Raw genomic sequence first — 15,353 nt, 5'->3', positions numbered from 1 at the left:
CTGCTCGTGCCAAGCTACCAAGGGGGTAAGCAGGGGTTAGCTGAGGGTGATTGTCTTTTACCGTGACTAGAGTGAGGGTCCTTGCTTGGATGGGGGTAACCTGACTGCCAACCAAAGACCCAATTTCTAACAATATTTATCACCAGTTCATTATTTCTACAGCTTGTATTTGTTGCGTGATTTCTAAATATTAGGTGTTTCTTTTATTTCAGCATTTTGACCAAAATAATGTGTTTGTCCCACAATGCAATTTAGTACTAATGGATACATTTATTTGCTGCCCTGTCTCTAAATGTTCTCCTGTAATGAATCCTAAAGAAAGGTATAGGTATGCCATTAATACGTGGTTTCATAGTGGAGTCACAGATATGTTTACCTTAACGGAGTGCTATTTGGCACCAAACATATTCTTTAAAATTCATTAAAACATCTACAGGAATATGAACTCTGTATCTTTCAGCCTTCATCTCTTTAAATTAATCCATAACTTATCCACCCATTTTATTGTGATTGTCTTTTTATTGAGTGCATAACCACAAATCGGGTCTCTTATTTCTAGGAAGGGCACATGCTCAATCCAAAGCTAATCTAAATAAATTATGAATAACCAAGTTTTTTTGCTATATCAAAAATCATTGGTTTAGAACTACGTCTGATGTCTGGGAAGAAATTTCATAAATCGAGGCCCAGGACAGCAAAAGATCTGCCCAGTAGACGCTGTTCTGATCAGTGGCAAAATCAGTAGCTTTCTAGCAGAGGCACTAAATGAACTCCCTGGGTTACATTCTTTCACACATTATTTGAAGAAAGAAGAGACACATCCAAAATGGACTGAACTCTATCTACTATAAGGATTTTAGGAAAGGTTTGATATGCCCAAACATTGCAGATCTAATAAAAAATCTTACGGTGTTATTTTGTATAAAATGAAGTTTATTACATAAGGAAGCTGAGAGTCTCAGATACAAGGAATTACAACAGATGAGACCAAACTCATATGTTTGCTCTTGCGGACCAAAATACTTTGCTGAGTATCAACTAACTGTTGTCACAACTAAGAAGCAACACCTACAGTGTAGTGGCTGTAGCTCAGCTGAAAGCACATAAGCCCAGATCTACAAGAATATGGCACATCAGTATTGATGCGCCAGATTTCTTACACCCCCCGACCGCTACATAACGACACCATGGGTGCACCATACTTACAGTACGGCGCACCACAGCACACGTTAGGCCAAAAGGGTCAACATTTTTGACGCTTTGCTCCAGTAGCATCAAAGACTTTTGACACTAGTAGAGCAAAGTGCAAGGAGGCCCATTGATTTCAATGGGTGCGTCCTTTTAACACCTGCCTTGAGCAGACATTAAAAATGACACCAAAAATAGTGCTTTGAAATCTTGTAGTTTTAATTGCACCTTTTGTATGGGCCTCCTAACGCCGGAATGCTCCTGGTGCAGGTATCAGGTCGCACAAGGGGTCGCAAAGTGGCGCAATGCATGCATTGCTGCACTTTTTAAATATAGTGCTGTGAATTTTGCCTTGTTGAGCCACATTAGCATAAAAAAATGACGCTAATTGGGCATAAGGAGCTCCTAGGGCCTGGTAAATCTGGCCACAGATCCATGCCACCGGATGGGATGGAGGGTCTGTGTTTCTGCCATGAGGTCCTTTCTCAGGAGAGCTGAGGCCATAGCTCCTTTTCTGGCAGAGGGCATTTACAGTATGGTCGAGGGGTCACAGACCAGCACTCTAATGAAACCCAAAATCACATTGGCAGGTCATTCCATTAAGTAAGTTTAGTACCCGAGAAATGGTAGCTAACCTACACTGAGCACAATTGTTGAATATTCCAGTTAAACAAACACTGCCATTTTCACTACGTAGAGTTTTGCCCAATAGAAATGAGAAGAACAAACTGAAATATTTTCGTTTTTGAGCAAAATTATGTTTTGTATCTGTTCAGTGTAAAGCATGTTTGCTGTGTGATTTCTGAATTTTACCCCAGAATATCACAGGCAGAAATCAAACGAAAAAACAAGACTTAATTCGCCATGGGGATTTTAAAGTATTATGCACTTTATACAATTCCAAAAGATAATTGCTGAACCAATAATTAAATTAATTAAACTTTGCCATTGTGTCTCCCTTTTGTCCACATCCTTCTCTATCCTTTATAAACCAGATAAACAAGTCTCTAGTGGAAGGTACTGCCAGTGACTGCCTAAAACAGCCATTTCTCCAGCCTATTAAGAAAAGCAGAAAGTGGGGTGCTAGGACCTGATTAGTTTTCACCCAGTCTCCAACATACCCTTTTTGGCCAAAGCCATGGAAAGGTGCTTGGAGGCTCAGCTCATAAGATCACAATACTAAAATTAGTAGACAAAGCACTTTGCCTGGTAGAGAAAGGAGACTCTTGCTTTCTCATACTTCTCATCCTGCAACTGTCAGTTGCCTTTGACATAGTGAATCGCACCCTTTCATTCTCAAGTTCATTCTCAAGGTCAGAAAAGGGCTGAATGACGCTCCACTCTACTGGCTTTCATCGTTTCTTAAAATCCATTGTCAGTGAATGACCGTTAGGTCCCGCAGAAATATATTTGAAATACATCCATGAAAATTGTTGTTTTGTTGATAATTAGTTTGTTGTAGTTTCTCACACCATGTACATTATCTGTACCTTGCAGAAACACGAAGGCCAGTTTACATCGATGCAGCTGATGGATATGTTGCTTGGCATTGCATCGGGAATGAAGTACCTGACAGAGATGGGTTACATACATAAATGTCTTGCAGCCCACAAGGTCCTAGTCAATAACAACCTGGTTTGCAAAATATCTGGCTTCCGTCAGTCACACGAAGATAAAATGGACACTATATTTACAACAATGGTAAGATGGACATATGTACACAAGTACGAAGCCATATAGCAGGGCTTTCCTTTTTAATGACTTTGCCAGTTAACATGTTTTTCATGCTTCAGTCTCCTATTTTTCGTTTTGTCTTTAGCTGTGTTTCAGACCCCATGGAGAGCTGAGGTTACTTTATTGATTTGACTCACTGTGTTTCCTTTAAATCATATGTTTAGTTTCTTTCCTATAGATACTTTTTATATCTTCTGTACTGCTTCTGACAGACCTAGCAAACTTCTTATTCTACTTTGAAATTTCACAGTCCACATGAAGTAGAAAACAATGAGATTTAGGGACTGATTTGGTAGCTAGGGTAGTGCCCGGTAGAAGGGCAGAGGACATTGCATCCTACATCCTACATCCTGAGAGTACTCAGTCCCCAATAATTAGAGATGGCTGCTGGCCCAGTGGTCATCTCTGTACATTGAAACAAACTGCTGCAAAGTCTGCCACCAGTTTGAATGGCAATCCACTAACCATTCACAAAATGTTTGTTTTCCAGATACAAACTCCCAAAGCTGGATTTTGTTTCTGAATAACATAATACTAATTACCCCCCTCCTCCCCCCACAGCCTAGGAGTACTCTCTCTGAATGTGGGGGTCATTATTGTGTTTTTTCTGTCCCTCAGAACCAGAATGTTTCCTGGCAGTGAAACATAGGAACTAAAAGGCATTATAACCTCTAAAGAAATAAGGCGATTGGTGTAATTTAATTACTCTGATAGCCCCTACTCCGTTAAGCCACCAAAGGAAGTATTCCATCAAATGAACTAACAGGATGGCATTGACAGAATACTTAAGGTCCAGCCATCTCTAAATGAGACACCAGGGCCAATAATTTAGTGAGTAGGGTACACAGTCATGTATTCAGCAGGGTATCCTGTCTGTCAAACTCTAAATCAGGTCCGTAATTTGTTGTACATAAAAACCTTGTAGAAACTGTTGTGTGCATTTTTTCACAAACGTATTTCTATTAGTGATTAGCATTTACTAAGATGTTGAATACATTTTGGTAAATATCCTTCATGCTGAAAAATATGCATAAATCTGGTCTTCGGTCTGGATACATTTATCTAATCCAGTGCCTCCCTCCTCTCACAACCATACTCTTTGCTGATTTGTCTCTTTTGTGTTAGACTCCTCCCACTCCCTCCTCCAACTTTCCCCTCTCCTCTCTCGACAGAACCTATGTCAATTTATTAAAGTTTTGCTCTGCCCTCAGCCAGTCTCTTTTCTATTTACTGTTTTACTCATTATTTTTCTCTTCCTGACTCTGGTGTCTCTTCTTGTTTGAGTCATGATACAATACAATTTTAGTATGTACTCACAATGCAATGCTTTTGCAAATGTTATACCAAAATTCAACAATTGACTATTGAATTGTTTGTGAACCTCATACAATTTCCCATAATACCATCCATAACAAGTTTTCATTTTACGTAGAAAGGAGAAACATGGTTTATCATCTCCCGTTTACTCACCTTTTTTTTTTTTTCTAATGGTCAAAAGCCTAGATCACATCACCACCGAAAATGTGAATCTTATAGTATTCAGAAAGGAACTAAAGATATTGGGCATGATTTATAAAGTGCATTTTGTAGTATACAAAGTAGTACTACAGTAGGACTACTTAGTTACTACAGAATGCAATTCACAAAACTGGTGAATTCTCAACCTCTACTATCTTTTCTATCTGGAGATCCTCATAAAGGTAAGTTTACTACTTGGTAGAAAACGTGGGAATACTCTAGGCAGTGGTTGGAAAATGGGGAATACTTGCTACTAAACATGAGGGGATAAAGGAGAATGGAGGGGTTTCAGGTAAGCTATGCACTAATATAGGGTTGGACAGACACCCACTAACAAAAGAGTAAGCCCATTGGTATTCATGAACTGCTATAGTTTCTATAGCCAAAAAGTACCTGAAACAGTAGTAAATGAATGCCAGGCCAGGAGCAAGTCAAGAAACATACATCGCCAACCAACAGTACTGCAACACCCTCTCATAGAAAATAGCCAGGGACTTAAAATAGAACCCTATAGGAAATAATGTAAAATAAATTACTTTATTTGGAATTTTTTAAAATGTATATACATTTAATATATTATGAAACATATATATATATATAATATATATATACACACACACATAAAAAATATATATTATTTTATGATTAAATACTCTAATACACTGTTTTAATTAAGCATAAAGCAACATAATTATTAGGTAATTACATTATTAAATTAATTGTATACATAACATTTATAATCATTATTACATAATACATACATGTAAAGATTTAACTTCAGATGGAATTCTTTAAATAGTCTTTTAAAAATACTTTAAATTTAAAGTGATATATTTCAATTAGTTAAATATTTCATTCAAAATCAAGTTAATAGTGCTGCGACTTTTTTTTTCTACATTTGAAATAAATATATAAAATTAATTTACAATAATATTTAACATAAACATATTTCTACAATTTATTTTTTAAGTTTGCTAATCTTTTTAAGTTTTCCCTGTGCTTTACCTTGGGAGATCGCCATCCTGGTAGCAGAGATCTCCACCTGTGTATGAAAAATGTCTAATAGTAACTTCACACTCATAAAATTGGCTGCACCCCCGCATCTGAGGGTGGGGCTTGAAAGTCTACACTTTGTAGTAAATTTATAGTTGGAAATGCTGAACAGCCAAAAGGAGTAAATTTAAAGTGTAAGAGTAAACTGACACGTGTAGATTTACTTTAGTGAAAATTTACCTTTGTGAAAGGCACTTTTATATTAGTAATTGACACCTAATGAATTTCTTCCATCCTCCTGAGCACTGTGTATCCTAATTCTAACGCTCAGGCCCTAATTATGAGTATGGTGGGCAGAAGAGGCAGCCTGCCAAACTCCCATGGTCAGGATACCTCCTATGCGACAGCCCTCCCACGGCCCGTATTATGAGTTTTCCGCTGGACCACCAGGAAATGCACAACAACATTGACTCCAGCGGCAATGATGTTGTCTGTCGGGTGCACCGGCACCCGTCACGCAAATCACTGTCTGCAAAGTAGACAGTGATTTGCATGACGGGGCTGGCCAGGGGGGCCCCCGCACTGCCCATGACAATTGCATGTGCAGTGCGGGTTACCCCCCGGGGCCCTGGGCGACCCATCTCTGCCAGCATTTACATGGCGTTGCAACCGCCATATTGACGCCAGCAGAGAGAGGGGTCTTAACCCCCAGGGCAGCGCTGCTTGTAGCGCTGCCCTGGTGGATTGAGACCACCAGCAGCACCAGGCCTTCGGCTGTCGAAACATGGAGGTGCCAGCAGATCCGACTGTATCACGTTTGCCACGGCGGTCCGACTGCAACCGCAAGGCTCGTAATGAGGGCCTCAATGTTTTATCTGACTGCACCTAGATAACCATAACATTTGTGAATATATCTTTTGCTAAGTAACATGACATAACTTATAGAACCATAGTGACAGTGGTGTAAGACAATACGATGGGGCCCCCAGCAGAATGTGATGAGGGGCTCCTGAGTCTCCTATGTACCAAAGAAATGCATTAGCCTTGTCTGAATGGGAGCCCAATGAATGTTTGGGGGCACCTTAAAATGTTCAAGACTCCCTTGAACCGCAGAGGCTATAGAGACCTGCATTACCCCCTTGTTTGCTGACAGCCAGATCACAATGTTGCCTGAGAATAATGCAGAGCACATACATATTGTGCCCTACAAGCAGAGTGCAAACAAAGAATAACATCATATACACAATTTCTAAAAATCCAAACACTTGATGCTTTTATCTCTTTTCGTAGACTAAGTGAAAATAAAGTTCATCAAAGGTACAGTAGAAAATGTCAGAGATCTACAGGCCTCTTCTCCGGATGCTGTTAAATATATGTTGGGTAATGTAGGGCAAAATCAAGAGCATTCTTTAATTATAGAAAGCAAAGTTTGCATTGAGACCCATTGGGTTGTGGAGAGTCAAGTGGTATAATTGTTGCAAGATATGCATTCTGATAGAGCATGGCTAAATGTGTCTTTTTGTATGCTGCAGGCGTCCAGGCTGTGCTGCTCATGCGCCTCAGTCAAATTTGCCTAATTTATGAATTTTGTGTTGTGCTGAATTTCTCGAACTTTTTTATTATTCAATTTCATTTAATGTTTGCACTTGGGAGTTTTTTTTTTTTGCTCAAAGTAATCACCTGCCTGCTTTCTCCTGAGATTTTGTTCTGTATATTACACAATTGTGTGAAAAAAGTCACAAGAGATATGAAAAAAACACATTTTAGTCTAAAAGCCTAGCTTTTGTGAATATTTTATGGAATTTTGTGAAATTTCACCAAAAACTATAAAGTTACGAGATTCAATACACACCCTACTTGTGACATTCTTCATAGGGGAAGTCAGAAGAAGGTAACCCCTTTTGTGTGAGCACCATCAGTTCTAAAGTTGGGAAAAGAACTGACGGTGCAGCACATTCTTTCAAAAAGGAAAAGTTGACATGCTGTATATAAGTATGTGCCTGGCGCCTGAATAAATGAATGCTGAGCTCCGTTTCCAACACAGTATTTGCTTATGTACTGCTGCAGTAGTATTCCTATAAGACAATAAACATTTAAATTACAACATATGGGTAGGATGCAATCTGCTTGTCATGTTCTGCAGCACGCATAAGCCCAGCCTTTGCAGGTATTTACAGGCTCGATGAACAAATCATTTGAGCAACACACAGTGTCCAGGCTCAACAACATTTTGTTAGCCCGTCTCTTATCAATGTGATCTGTCTAAGTATTATATTTGAGTAAAGGGCCTGGCATCATCAGCACTAAGCAACACACGGAATGCGTTTTTGAAATGCCTGTGAGGCATCCTTTAACAGCAGTTGAATAGTACCTGAACAATATCACCAAAGTGATAATTAGTGGTTTTCATCTCTTGTAGCTTATCTTCTATGCTAAAAATGAGACAACTCTACAGATGGGAAGAGGTATCAATGATTCAAATGAAATTAGGAATCAATGATTATAAATGCCTTAGTAGTGAAGTAGGGATGGAATATTCCTTGGATGTAATTTGGTAGCACATGTAGTTAGTCACATGTTGTAGGTCCTGATTATCCTCTGCCTTATTATAAGTGGAAGGATGTAATACACTTGTAATAAGGCAAATGGTATATTCTGCAATGTTGAGATGGAGTACCCATCCAGCAAGCCCTAAATCAGACCCTTTGTTGTTCCATGGTACTCACAATGATGATGAGTATGTTTCTAAGGCACAGCTGTTATACTGGAACAGGGTGTCCTGGTTTCAGTTCTTATAACTGAAGAAAGAACAGAAGAACACATTAAATGATAGGTCTCGTAAAGAGTTACGTTATAAAACATTGTCTGATGGAGAGAAAGCGGAAAAAGAGGAGTGAGGAGAGATTTCAAGGCTTTAGCACTGACAACTGAAATGATGTGACCTCTCATTCAGCCTCACTTGATGTGAGGAATGACATGCGAATGGGAGGACAGGGATCACATGGTGTAGCTAGTGATGCATCTTTTGACTCAGTTATGGATAAAACCATGGTCACCGATGGCAGAGATATGTGTACTTATGGGGTGATTTTTTGGCTGTGGGTATGTAGTGCAACCATACTACTCTTTTTCTATCACTAGAATGGGTCATGGGGTATGTAGATAGCCCTACAGTTGGCCACAGAAACACTGGCATTGTGCCTCAGCATCAGGCCCACAGATTGAAATGGAATAAAACTCCTTCTGACTCCTTTTTAGACAATATTTACATCAGTTGTGGGCTAGATTTTAGTTTGTGTTTAGATGGTACTACAGATGTAGATATCCTACTGGGTGATTTTTATAGGATATGCCAACAGGTTGCAAACAATCTCTTGAGACTAGTGGGTAGATTTAAACGCAGAGATGAGAGGTGGTTTGATCACAAGTGTACAGAGGCTCACCAAAAGCTGTTAAACACTTTAAACTAAAACCCTCATGAGAAGGGCAAAATATATATGAGATGGAAAATATGTAAGCAAACCCTGGCTACCTGCAAAAAAGAAATAAAAGAGAAAGCTTGGGGTGATTTACTGCAGATAAATGTTCTTAAAAATGTGCCATGTTTTACGTGATTGTCAACCAACCCTTCTTTATGCGGGCTGTTACATGGTCAATAGATTGTACTACAACCTCCGACACTTGGACAACGCATTTTCAGGGCATTTATGGTTGCCATTCCGTGGATCCTATGAAACCGGACCCAGAACCTTCAGGAGATAATTATGTCATGTTTTATTACGGATGAGGAGGTTACAGAGGCGATTATAAACATGTTAAAGGACAAAGCACCTGGCGCTGATGGGGTTCCTGTGTTAACGCGTCCCTTTATGACCAATTTTACTCTCTTTGGGACTCGTTTTAGGCCAATGAATCTTTTGACCCTGATTGAAGACACCTTAGGACGAGATAGCTAATCAACATGTCAACCAATACGTCAATATTGTCATCAATATTTATTACAACAATGCATTTCACCTAAGTCAATGACATTTAACAAGACTCAGAAACCACCATGACCTTTCAGTCATGAATAACCACACCAGTTTAGTATGAATTTTGTGATATTTATTCCCTATTGATTACAATAGCAAGTCAGCACACTGCACATCAGAAAAACACATTTAATATGAGAGTCAGGCAGCTAGGCCTCAACTCATGCTAACTAAGGCCTAATGATTTATTAGCAAAACTTTAGCGATATAACCATTAATAATTAGTGTAAAACTATTTTTTATATAATAATTCATCAACATTAGTCATTTTCATTAGTCCCCGTATACGTTGGCGGCCACTCCCCGTGGGCACATTTCAAGCGCACATTTTAGCTAAACATATTAATACATTTTCTATGCGGCATTATTATACATTAGTTTATAAACATTTTATGTTAATATTGATTATATAAGCTACGCTCTCTCACCTGCTTAACTATATAAATTGAATCCTTTAATCTGGGCAAAAAATGTTAACTCATCTTTTGAATGCTGCCTGTAGTACTGGTTCACTATCTTCCTGGTCTAAGTCCATTATTATACCTGTCTTTAAGAAAAGGGGAAGGGCGGACTCATAATGTTATAGACCCATCTCTATCTCATTGACTCAGTAGTCAAGGTTAGGGAGAGAAGGATCCTGTCCAGATTATGAGATTGGTTGGAGTGAAACAGCAGTATAGGTTCAGGCCAGAAAAAGGCACAACAGACCACTGCCTTAACTTACAGTTGACTATCGTGAAATATACAGTAGCTGAGAGGGACAGGCTATATCTGTCCTTTATGGACATAACATCCGTATTTGATCATGTGAACAGATCTAAACTCTGGCTCCTGCCTATTAATTCGGGGGTTGATCATAATATCGCATATTTTTTATTTGAGCTCCATAGTGAACTTTCCGCAGTTGTGAGAGATAATCAGAGTTTGGCCCTACCAGTAATTGCACATAGAGGAGTTAGATAAGGCTGGATATTAGGTCCACTGTTATTTACCTTGCATATTAACAATCTGGGCACAACCTTATGCACTGCATGTAAAGACATAACTCGGGCAGGGACCCAGTTAATTCTTGCACTTCTGTACATGGATGATGCAGTGTTGATAGCCAGGATGGAAGTGGGGCTTCAGCCTCAGCATCTGCTTAACTCCTTTATAGGGTGTATGAACTCAGTGGATTTGAATACTAATTTTCAAAATCACACACACAGTGGCCATGGGCCCCAGAAATAAATGTCAGAGAAAACACTTTGCGGATGGTACTGTAATAACCAGGGTGTCTACCTTCTCCTATATAGGGGTCCTTTTTGGTGATGGGGATTCATGGGCCCCATTATGGAAGGCCAAAAGGAACTCAATGTCAAGAGCTGTTGCTGCTGTTTTTGACTTTGCCAAAAGATTGGGGTCCAAACCTGTACAGGCCTTTGTGAAATTCTACCGAGGAAAATGAATTTCCATTGACAGCTACGGGAGTGATGTTTGGGGTTACAAAGACGTTACAGGTTTACAAATAGTGGAAAGTAAATTCTTGAGAAGACTGTAAAGTGCCCTACATTCTGTGGCCTCCTATATAAGCCATGAACAGCTGGGGATGGGGTACATTTATGACTTGTTGGCTCTCCTGCCATTGTTAAAATGGATAACGATCTCAACCAACCCAGATCTGGACCAGATAATTATAAAAGGATGTCTGTCTCTGGAAAGGGATAACAGCATCCCTTGACTTAGTTACAAAATACATTACCTCTCCATTATGCACTCGGAGAGAGAAGCCCGAAAGCTCACTGTTTCAGGAGACCGAGGAGGCCTACGCAGGAATCCTGTCCTATTCTCCATCAGTAAGGTGTCTATCTAGGTCCGTCTCCACCCAGCCCACATGGTATCCAACGGGTTATGTACCATAGCCAGTAATGACCTGTAAAGTCAGGAGACCAGATGTGAGCACCCCCTCAATGGAGAGCATAGTCTGTATGACCTTGGGTGTGGGAGGTTCACCCTCTACTCCTTTCCAGAGGGCACGGATAAATCCAATTATCGCCAGATTATAGTCTCTTCCGTAAGGTCGTCAAACGGGATCAGTGATCCCTGACTGTACAGTGCACTCAGCGTGTGCAGGTCCGCAGCCATACAGCAGCGTAGTTGTCGTTGTGCAAAACAACAGAGGGGGTCGCTATGAGGCATTCCCACTAGGGGAATGGCTGGCGCGTAAGGCACTTCTGTGTGTTTTCTTCTAAGGACTCTCCACCAGTTGGCAAGAGCAGCCGTCAGCAACACCCCCCTCTTAATGCTGCGTGCAGCAGGCAAGAGCAACCCAGTCACCAGTCCAGTACCGTTGGGGTCTCCCCCATCTGCTGTCAGCTCTGCCAGCCCCACTCCGCTAAGCCCCCCTCGCCAGCCATTGTAACTGGGCTGCAAGGAAATAAAACTCAGAGTCGGGGACTCCGAGCTCCCCGGCGTCCCGGAGCAGTCTCAGAGTGGTCAGTGCCACTCGTTGTCTTCCACCATCCCATATCAGTTCCCTAAGCAATGTATCCAGTGGTCGAAACCAGGAGGGCGGAAGGGTGATAGACAAATTAGCAAAATAATATAGCAGTCTGGGCAGCACGACCATCTTGATAAGAGATATGCGGGACATAGTCAGCAAGCGCAGGGAGCGCCAGAAAGTGACACTGGTCCCCAATGCCCTAATCGATGGACCCAAGTTGCCCTCCCTGAGGTCCTGCATCTCATGGTAGATCCGTATGCCCAGATAGCGGAAGGTATGCGGCGCCCAGGATACCTCCTCCAGACAAGAAAGCGGTTGGCTTATTCCATGGACCGGCAGGAAGACATAAGTCTTTTGTTTATTTAGGCGGAGACCAGAACAGGCCCCAAACTCATCTAACAGCTGGAACACCTTGGGTAGAGATTCTAGTCCATTGTGGAGATAGATAAGTAGATCGTCTGAATACAGGGAGACTATATGGAAACGTCCCCGTAGACATATGCCCCATTCTTGGGTGTTATCTCGGAGTCTCGCCGCCAAGGGTTCTATGGCAATGGCGAACAGCAAGGGGGACAGAGGGCATCCCTGCCGGATTCCTCTATGTATACCATAGTTACAGGAGATCGTTCGTCCCGTCTTGACTCGGGCCGTAGGTTGTGTGTGAAGCAGCATAACCCAGGCACCCCAGGACTCGCCCAAGCCCAGCCGCGCCATAGTGGCATCCATTAATTCCCAGCTCATGGTGTTAAAGCCTTTTTCAAAATCCACTGACACAATCACTTCTGCCGGATGGGGGGTGAGCATCATCATAGAGCAGGGAATATAACCTACAGAGGTTATTGGAGGTGCAGCGGGTAGGAATGAACCCGCACTGGTCCTCCTGTATGAGAACGTTCATGTGGGGCAGCAGTTGTGCGTCAAGAGCTTTACTATGGATATTGAAGTCAGTGTTGAGCATGGACAGAGGCTTGAAGTCAGTAACCCATCTGTCTACCTGTGTAGTCTTGGGTAATGGGATAACTATGGCCTCTCTGGTCGTGGACGGCAACAGTTTGGTCTCATAGACTTCGGCATGCATCTCTGCCAATCTAAGGGCCAGGACATCACACCCCAGTCTAGAGAACTTTGAGGGCAAGCCATCAGCACCTGGGGTCTTACCCGCCGCTAGTGTTTTAATGGCTGCCTTAATCTCCCCTACAGAGATCTCTACACCCAGCCCATCCCTGTCCTCGTCAGTCAGAACTGTCTGAGGTAGTGCATACAGAAAGCTCTCCCTTATAGTAGCTGAGTCCACGTGAATAGAATTGTACAAGGATTTATAGTAAGCTGGGAATTCAGCATTGATCTGAGTAGGTGTGTAAATAACATTTCCCTCACTAGTCAGTAGGCGGGTGATCAGTGTCCCCCCAATCTCCGGGCGAATCAGCCACACCAGTAGCCTCCCAGCCCTCCCTTCCTCGCCATGCACTTTGGCCAGATAGGTCCTGTAGTCATGACATCTAAGGCGTTGTAGCAGCGATGAGTATTTCTCCCTGAGCTCCAGCAGTTTTGCCTGTGCCTCTGGTGAACCATCTAGGTCATTGTCGCTTCTATGTAAGTCGTCCTCTAGATGCAAAATGTCCCGTTCAAGGTCCTGACAGATGCCCACCGTCTGCCCAAGGCAATGGCACCGCACCACTACCTTTAAGGCCTCCCATTCAATGCCCCTACTGGTCACCGAACCCGGGTTCAGTGTAAAATATTCAGACAACCTATTTAGTAGTGCTGTGCAGAATACATCATCCTCCAACGCTGTGGAGTGCAAGCGCCACGTTGGGATAGGCTGGCGAGCCTCCATCGTGGTTAGATGGATCAATAGCGGACTATGATCAGATACAGTCCGGCCCAAGTATTCAGAGTGCGTTGCGAAATCACTAAGAGAGATTGAGCAGAGCATTCTTTCTATTCTAGTGTGCACATGGTAGATGTGGGAATAATATGAGTAGTCTCTGCCAAGAGGGTTCTGGAGGTGCCAGATATCTACCAGGTCCCAATGTGAGATCCAGGTTGACATGCCCTCGGCCATTCTGACAGCAGCTGGCCCCCGCAGAGGGGCGGTAGAACGGTCCAAGTCAGGGTCCAGCACCTCATTGAAGTCTCCCCCAAGTAGGAACATAACATTAACAAAACGTGCCAGCCGGGCAGATAATGTGTGTAGGAACTGAAGGTGGTCCTGATTCGGGCCGTATATACTGCCCAGGACCAGCGGGCTGACATACAGTCACCCCTCCACTAATATATATCGACCCTCTTTATCTGTGTCAATATTACTGGGCTGAAAGGGGGCCCCGGCTCTCACCCACACCGCCACCCCTCTTGCATAGGCCGAGAAGTAGTTGCAAACAGCTGCCCCCACCAGCGCCAACGTAGGTAATCCGCTTCCACCTGGTGAGGTGAGATTCCTGCAATATGGCAATCTGTACCCCCCTGCGCTTCAAATAGGAAAGTATCTTTTGACGTTTCGCAATCGAACCCATACCCCTGACATTCCCAGACAGTATTTTAGAAAAAGGACGTGTCATAGCCATATCTTCCAAGAGGTCCGTCACAAAGCTCGCACCTCTCTCTCTTGCAGCTCCCTAATGACCATGGCAGTGGCACATCACACATGTCTAAGGGACCACAGGCTAAAACAGACAATACTAACATTCCCCAATTCCCCATCCCAAGAGCAGACAAGCAACTACTGCCCGCCCAAACCATAATAACCGGTATATGAACAAGTGATGTCATCATCCGACTGGATCATCCGGTTGGGTGATGTCGGGGCAGGCACACAGCACAAAAGCGGTCCACCATTCCCCCGCCGGCCTGCCACTGAGCCGTATAGGAGCAACAGGGCTGATAGTATGTAGGCCCCCCAAACTTAAACCATGTCATCTGATATCTGTGGCGTCACACCAGGCATTGACTCTACAACCGTGGAGTCCTCTCCATTCAAGGATTCAGGCTCTGATCTCTGGCCATCCTCAGAGCTTCTTGCCTCCGTCAGGGAGGCCGCTGCCTGCAGCACACCTCTTTTCCCCTGGTGCGCCTGTTGGCTTGTGGGCTTTGTCACCTGGCGGTCGCCCAAAGAGTGTTTGGTGTGTCGTCTCTTGCCAGGACATCAAGGTTGTTTGCGTTCTGCTTGTTTGGGGTCTGTAGAGCCCGCTCAGGAGGACTCCAGCCATGTCCACACCTCATCAGGTTCCTGGAAGAAGTGTGAGGCGCCATTTAGAATAATCTTCAGTTTAGATGAGAACAGCAAGGAATAACGGAGTCCCTCTTCCCGCAGGCCCCGTTTCAACTCCAGGAAGGTGGCACGTCGAGCTTGGACCGCCAATGTAAAGTCCGGGAAAAATGTGGCACGGCTACCCTCCACCTGG

The 15,353-nt window shown here is 42.9% G+C and overlaps 1 protein-coding gene across 1 annotated transcript in view; it reads left to right on the top strand.

The window, feature by feature from the left end:
* The window catches only part of EPHA10 (EPH receptor A10), a 1,402,205-nt gene that overhangs the window by 1,148,382 nt on the left and 238,470 nt on the right, over positions 1 to 15,353 (top strand). Inside the window, exon 13 of the mRNA XM_069223890.1 lies at positions 2,686 to 2,889. Within this exon, the coding sequence (XP_069079991.1) occupies positions 2,686 to 2,889 (204 nt within the window). The remainder of the gene's footprint in view (positions 1 to 2,685; positions 2,890 to 15,353) is intronic.

The sequence above is a fragment of the Pleurodeles waltl genome, chromosome 3_1 (genome assembly GCF_031143425.1).
Source record: "Pleurodeles waltl isolate 20211129_DDA chromosome 3_1, aPleWal1.hap1.20221129, whole genome shotgun sequence".
Classification (NCBI taxonomy): Eukaryota; Metazoa; Chordata; class Amphibia; order Caudata; family Salamandridae; genus Pleurodeles; species Pleurodeles waltl.
Note: the sequence above shows the minus strand (reverse complement) of the source record. Positions and strands in the feature narration are given on the sequence as shown.